This window comes from Glycine soja, chromosome 9 (assembly GCF_004193775.1).
Source record: "Glycine soja cultivar W05 chromosome 9, ASM419377v2, whole genome shotgun sequence".
In the NCBI taxonomy this organism is placed as follows: domain Eukaryota; kingdom Viridiplantae; phylum Streptophyta; class Magnoliopsida; order Fabales; family Fabaceae; genus Glycine; species Glycine soja.
This window is the reverse complement of record NC_041010.1, coordinates 15,648,362-15,656,307: the sequence shown is the minus strand read 5'-3', so window position 1 is coordinate 15,656,307 and position 7,946 is coordinate 15,648,362. Positions and strand designations below refer to the sequence as shown.

The 7,946-nt window shown below is 33.8% G+C and overlaps 1 protein-coding gene across 1 annotated transcript; it reads right to left on the bottom strand.

Moving 5' to 3' along the window:
- Positions 1-4,229: 4,229 nt before the first annotated feature.
- On the bottom strand, positions 4,230-5,239 carry LOC114368210 (pentatricopeptide repeat-containing protein At4g02750-like). Its single transcript, XM_028325539.1, has 4 exons — positions 5,193-5,239; positions 4,882-5,109; positions 4,618-4,805; positions 4,230-4,522 (listed from the first exon to the last, which is right to left on the bottom strand). Exons 1-4 carry the CDS (start codon positions 5,237-5,239, stop codon positions 4,230-4,232), a joined length of 756 nt encoding a protein of 251 aa, XP_028181340.1.
- Between the last annotated feature and the right edge of the window lie 2,707 nt (positions 5,240-7,946).

Sequence of the window (7,946 nt, the reverse complement as noted above, 5' to 3'; positions counted from 1 at the left end):
CCAAAAATGAAAACTAGGGGAGTTTCCACCAATGTTTATTTAAGGAAAACCAAGAAGGATAAGGAATGGTCTACAGTTTGAGAAAAAAGATTCGGGAGTTGGTTACGCTCGGGAAAGGTGTTAGTACCCCACGCGCTCGTCATGAAGACGACAACCTTTAATCGAGTGTGCTAAAAATAAAGTGAATTTTTAATTATTTATTTTCCCTTGAGAACATGAATTATGTTTGTTATATTTTTTGTTTATTTAGAAAAGGAGAGCAAATTTTTATTTTTTTGAAAAAAAGGGAATTTTATGTTTTTTTAGTTCTTTATGTCGATGAGGGGTTTGCCCTATCTCCTAAGTATCCTCATGAGCAATGAGAAAATTAGATTTACGTAGTTCTTTGGGTAGAAAACAACTTGTGTATTTGGTTGATTTTTTTTTTTTGAAAGATTTGTTTTAATTGTGTGGCAAAGAGTCATTAAAGCGTTGGACCTTGAAACGACGTTGAATTTTAAGAAAATAGCAGAGAGAATCGCTTAAGGCATTGGACCTTGAAGCGATCTCAAGTAATGTGCAATTTATGTGGAGAAAAAAGAGAATTGAGTTGTTATTTGTTTGTGGAGAAAATGGAGATCTCAAGTATACTTTGTAAAGTCAAGCAAGTCGGAGACCTAACATGACTTTCACGAAATTTTACTCACATGTTATTGAAACACTACCAAGAAAGTCAGAGACCCAACGTGGAATGCACGAAATGTGAAAAAGGATTTTGGGTTTGCAATAAACTTTGCAAAGTCAAGCAAATCGGAGCCCAAGCATGACATTCGCTAAATTTTCCACACGTTTTTTAAAATGCCGCCAAGCAAGTTAGAGACCCAACTTGGAGTGCACGGAATGTAATCATGTACTAAAGAGTACTAACGTAGAATTTCAAAATGATTAACGTAGCGTTAGGTAGTAACTAGACGAGACACGCACAAATAAATCAAATGGGAATAGAAAGGAATAGAATAGAAGTGGGGAATACACTTAGTAATTAAGGGTGCGGGTTAAGACGTGGGGGAAATAAACAAGTGACGGAATATTTTCAATACACTACAAACTAACCAAACAATGATAAATAAAAAAAGAATAATAAAGCCAAACCAAAAAGTAGGTGGTGTAAATAGTAGTTTTACCTCATTTGGGCTATGCCCGAAAGTAGTGGGGGTGTGCATGTAAATGGAGGTATGACTAATGGTATTTATTTTTTGTACAATTTTTTTTGGAAAAAATGGCTCAAGCCCAAGGTTGGCTAGCAAACTTAACCTTTAAACCACCTGCACACCTTAATCCTTATTGCTTGAAATTTCCATGTGAAGAAGATGAGTTGGTTGTAGACCAGCAAGTGTTGATGAGTTTTATCATTGGAAAATATAAAGATGTTGTGTTGTGTTATGTAGCTTCCATAGAATCATGTCACATCTTGTTGGGAAGACAAGATTTCTTTTGTACATGACGGACACAAGATCAACTTGTACCACTTTCACCTAAGGAAGCAAGTAAGAATCAAGTTAAGCTGAGAAAGAAAATAGAAGATGAGAGAAAAGAGGAAAAAGAAAAAGAAACAAAAGATAGAGAAATAAAAGAAAAAGAGTGAAAAGGAAAGACCAAAAGATAAAGAGAAATATGAATATTCTTATTTTAATTTTGACCCTTTGTTTGTTTGTGAAGATTCTTTGTTCAAGGGGTTTCAAGAAGAGCTTCCATGCGTAGAATTTAAAATTTCATGTTCTACTTTGTTGTTTGATGATGAAGTCTCTCATGTGAAGATGGAGAATGAAGATGAGGTTTCAATGGAGGAATCCAAGACTCTAATTCTTTCTTCTAATTTGAATGATGAGATTAATTCTTATTGTAATTTTGTTTGTGCATCTAACCATGCAAAGTCTTTTGTTATAATGCCTAAGGAAGAATTGTACATCAAGAATGAATGGGCAAGACAATTTGGAGAAGAGGTGGATGCACATGAGGATCAAGGCAACCATTAAAAGAAGATTTTGAATCATCTCATATCTAGGCCTAATGTTTTGATTGAAATTCAACCAGTGTTAATTCTTCATTTGCGTGATACTTGTGATGTGCTTAATCCATATGATTTGCATGATATTGTTTTAGGTGATGGTGCCATGTCCTTGAGTTTTGAGATTAATGCACATTATTTGAAATTGTGTGATCATGAAGAGTCTTCCTCTATGTGGTTTGTTGTTTTTGAAGAAACTAAAAAATTATGAGTTCTATAGGCATGAACAACATATGTTGAAAGATGATACATTTTGTGTGCCTAAATCTTCATTGTCTGATTCTTTGATTAAAGGAACTCATGATGAAAGTGTAATGCTTCATGGATTTTCCTTTGGAACTTACATGGAACATGAAACACTCAAGTGTTTTGGTAGATGTATTGTGCATAAAAGGGATAAATTCAAAGATTATGTTCATGGTTTGAGGATCTCCTTACTTGTTCATAATTTTCATCGGATTCACCTGGCTATGAAATTTGTGCTAGTGTCCAAGATCCAAGAGAGAAAAACATTTCCATTTAATATTGTATGATAGTTTCCTTGTTCTCGTATTTGATCCAGGAGGATGGATAGGTAAGTACGTAAATAATAAGAGATTTGTCCTTTTTAAGGAATTCAAGTCTCCTTAGAAGTAGGATTTTGCTTTCATTGAAACTATTACTTTGTTTTCTTTTGATGTAGGTAAAGAGGATTTCAATTCGAGGACGAATTCTCTCAAAAAAGGAGGGAATGATGAGGATCAAACAAGGAATATGGACAATGAAGCACTACAATGACTTGGTGGACTAATTTGCAAGACAAGGTCCATGAAGATATATTATCTAATTTTATTTTTCTCAAATAAATTGTAAATATTTAATATGGCATAATACAAGTGGTTGTTGGCTTGCTAGCAAATTAATAGGCCACTAACTTTAAATAATTACTATCATTAGGAGTTCATTATAATTAAGGACTCTTGGTATGCCTTAGGACAATTATATGTACCTCACAATTTTATCAACGAAGGAGACTTAGATTTGGATGAAATCAAAATTTAGTTTTGTGCTAAGTGTGAGGGAATTATTCTCTTTTGGTTCTTGTGTAGAACCATAAATTCTTATCAAAGAATTCCTATTCTTTGTGGTGAATTCTCCTCACCCTATCGATCCTTAAGGACTATGGTGTTATGCATTTTCATTTCTCACCTCAATCCGCTTTTCCTTTTTCTTCTACAAAATTTTCCTTTAGTTTTAAGTCTATTAAGATGCTGAATTGTGATCCATGAAAGAAGGACTCTCATCATGAATCCAGCCAAACATGCACCAAACATCTCCAGTTGGAAAATGGGGTCAGAAGGTGCATTAAACACCAAATGTCAAGTAAGTTGAATGAGATAAAGAATCAGTTCAGCAGAAACTAAAATCACTAAAATCATGCCAGAGTAGCCTTCGTGTCAGACAAGAAATCAAATGTCAAACTCCAGCCTTTAATCAATATAGGAATCAACAAGTTGAAGGCATAAATCTAGTGGTTTCCTTGGCATGAACTGATGATCACAATTTACGACAACATCTAAGCTCACGCTCATTAACCAATCTCTTTCATCATTCTTCCCTTTTACTTAAATTTCTCCAACATGAATCCAGTGGAAATTATAGGGAAATAATGAACCTCAAGTAAATTGAATTTTCGACATCTAAGTAATTTTACCATCACTGTGTGTTTCAATCAACATACCCACTTTAGTCATGAAGCAGTTGCAGTGGTAAAGGTAAAGAATCTTTATATTTTGTTAATCTGAAAGAATGAACCATCTTGATAATATTACCAATAATCACCACAGGAACGTGATCCATCTTTAAAATGATGGAATCTATTAATATCTCTGACAACAATTTCTCTTGAATCAATTTTACTTACGTATTTGAGAAAGGTGTGGCAGTCAACACAAATTCGTAGATTCTTCTTCACCCTGGTAAGGGCTCCGGGTGCCGTAGCAATTAATGCAAAGGCTACAGCAAGTTTCTCACTATGGTGATATAAGAGCTTCTCCTTTTCTCTTTTGTTCACATTATGTATATAAATCTCTACAATGGGACTATATCCAGCTTTACTTAGTAGATCACCCAACTGATCCAGTTTAGCATATATTTCATCACTTCTAGAATGACTTCTGTCTCCAACAATGAAAGTGTATACCTAGTCTTTGATCTCGTTCCAACTCATTCCAGGCTCCTTCTTCACCTTGTTGTCTTTCATAAGCTTTCTAACCTTAGCAACATTTTCCCATATCCCTGCAGAGGCATAGATGTTTGCAAGGAGAACATGCGTACCAGATTTCTCTGGCTCAAGATCAAAAAGCATCTCTGCAGCTTTCTGACCGAGTTCTATATTTTTATGGATTCTTGCAGCTCCAAGAAGTGCCCCCCAAACTGAGCCATCAGCCTCAAATGGAATGGAGTTTACAAGCTCCACTGCTTCATTTAATTTCCCTGATCGTCCAAGGAGATCAATCATGCAAGCATAATTCTCTTGTGTTCCCAAACATTTCCTCCATTTTTACAAAATGTTGTTTTCCCTCATTTACCAAAGTAATATGGTTGGGTGACACCATCTCTAAGCATTTGATTGAACAATTGAAGAGCCTCTTTACCATGGCCATGCTGAGCATATCCTCCAATCATTGCAGACCATGAGACTATTCCTCTATTAGGTATCTCAGAAAAGGCACGATCAGCATATGCAAATAAATTTCCACAAACATTTAAAAGAAAACTGCAGATAAATGGATCTGGCTTGATATCTGCATCTTGCTCTTCTTGCATCATCCATCATTTCACACGTGGAATACATATGTACAACTCCAACAGCAGCAAACAAATCTGAGTCAGCATCCATCTTTATCAAACTAGAATGTAACTGTCTACCCAACTCCTTGAACCCCATAGTAGCACAGGCCTTTAAAGCACTTGATAGCGTAAACATATTCGGATGAGTTCCTGAGCCTTTCATCTCATCCAACAGCATCAAAGCTAAATCATTACGATTGTGAAGAACACAACCAGCAATAAGCCAATAACTGCATTCCAAGAAACAACATCAGGGTGTGCAATGTCCTGAAAAACAGTAAACGCACCTTCTATCTCCCCTACTTTAGAATACATGTCAACGAATACATTCTCAGAAAACTGATCCAAATTAAGCCCCATCTTTAGCATAATCCACGAACCGTCCTTTCTAGACTGCCATCCTGCAACCTTGCACAGGCATTCAATATGATGGAAATGCTGAATTCATTAGGCCCTATTCCACTCCTCACCATTTCCTTAAACGAGCCCACAGCCTCACCACACGACTCACTTTGCACATAACAAGAGAACATGGCATTCCACGAAACAACATTTTGCTCCACAATTCCACCAAACAACCTCCTAGAATCAGCTAGCAGACAACACTTGGCATACATAACAACCAAAATGTTAACAACAAACCCATCAGACTCAAACCCTATGACAACAGCCATCCCATGAACCTTCCTACCCATGTTTAGATCCCTCTTCATTGAACATGCCTTAAGCACACTGGGGAAGGTAAACTCATTACTCTTAACACCCAGCAAGCACATCTCATTAAACACCAACAGTGCCTCTCATCTCTTATGTTAAAAAATGCACTCTTCTTTTTAATAGATTCAAATATTACACTTCTATGCTCTATTTTTAAGAAAAAATCGTTAAAGTTCCATTAAATTATGTTAAAAAACATATGACCAAAATATCATTTACACTATCACCCTTGAACTATGCAAGTGTTATACTGTCATCCCTTTTTGTATTAAATTCTGCACTCACCTCCCTTAACAAATGTAAATTTATTACACTTAATTGTGCATATTTCATTATATATTTTTGTATAAAAATTTACTTCTTAATTTATTCCTTAATTATTATTTTAAATAATTTACCGTGAATTATGTTGAATTTAATGAAATATTTAAAAAATATTTTTTATTATTTTCATAAAACATAATTTAAAACAATCAAATAAAAAATAATATATATATATAAGTAAAATTTAAACAGAAATATTAAGGTAGTATTTATTTCATATTATTGATGTTTTATTTACATCATTATATTATTTAAATTGAATGGTTTTTCATATAATATAAGTTACTATATTTATTACATATATAATACATTTTGTAAGATTATAAGAAATAAATGTTGTCAATTTTTAAAGTTTATTTTATTTATAGATTAAAATTCACTAAAATTAAAAGGATTTCAAGAGATTTTGGAAAACTTTTAGAGTGCAGGTTACCTTCTTTTTCAATTCTTATTATTTAATATTTTTCATAAATTTTTTAAAAAATAAATGTTGGCAAATATTAAAATATATTTTGTGTATATATTAATCCACTATAATTAAAGGATTTCAAAAAGAATTTGGAAAAGTTTTAAAGTGCACACTCCCCTTTTTTTCTCTAGAACTTTCTCACTGTCACTTTTTCATGTTTTCCTTCTCGTTTTCCTTCTAAAACCTCACGGGCTAGAATCTAATACAAAGAGAAATATTCATAGAAATATGTTACCATGTTTCACTATAGTCTACACCTTACTGGTATAGGTAGTAGTTATCTGGTTTTTGAATCTTGGAAAATAAATTTAATATTATTTTTCAAAATTCAAAAATCCGATAACTAGACATAATAGAAAGGCATAAGCTATAATGACAAATGATACATCTTGGTATATATAGGTAATTCTAATAATTGTGATAAATTATAGTTATAGGTTATATTAACGGAGACAATACATATTGGTATTGGTTATTTTCAAAATTGTTATAAATTTTCGCTTGTAGATATAACTTAGTGACACATAATACATATAGGTGAATCCCATCCAAAGTCTACACGTAAGTTGTGTATGAGTATATGTCAATTAGGCTTATTCCCACGAATATTATATGGCTAAATTATGTTTTTCGTCCTTGTAAAATTCGTAAAGTTTGAATTTAGTCCCTGCAAAAAAATTTCTTTATTTTTTATCCTATAAAATTATAATGTGTTATTTTTTGGTCTAGAGTTAGGTTCAAATGACTTTGAACCTATGTGTCTAGTGGCTATGCACATAATCTGACCAATTAACCAATTAAACGTTGACATGTGTCAAAACTCTACCTCCTCTCTCTCTCTCTCTCTCTCTCTCTTCAGTCCATGACTTCAAGGTTTAACTCCTTTCTTTGTTCTTTCTTTCAAAGATTGCAAAAACAAACACATTCCCTTAATGATTCCTTATTTTCTCAAAGAAAATGACTTAGAATTTCTACTTTCGCACTCAAGCAAGTTTTCAAATTTCACCATTCCACGCAAAAAGGAGAGGAAGACATTCCAACAAGAAAGGAGCAAAAACCTTTACACCACCTTATTGGCATTAATGGTTGGGCCAAAAGCTTTTTTGAGTTCATCATATTTGTGGGTTTTTTTTCTTTAACTGGGTCTCAAAGCTTATAAAAGAGCCTTCTAGATCTGTTCTTCAATTGATTTTGTTCATCAAATCTTTTTTTTTCTTTTTTTGCTTTTTATCATAGTCCAACTCCTTCACAAATATCACCCACTTCAGCACCGACATCTCATTGAATTCCCACTGCTGACCTCTCCAACCTCTTGTGTCCCTTAATGGCATCGTTTTTCACTCCTCCCTCGAAGTCTCTTGCTCTTTCTCCTTTTCCATCATTGTTGTGATCTTCCATGAAGCTAGTGCGATGGATTGGGGAGGGGAGGAGAGTGTGATATAGATGACGATTTTCATATCTAATTTGGAGTTGTGTTTGTTGTGGATTTCTGATCTAGGTTGATTTTTTTCCTTTATCAAGATTTGGATTGGGTGTTGTTAGGGAAAAGAGTTCCTT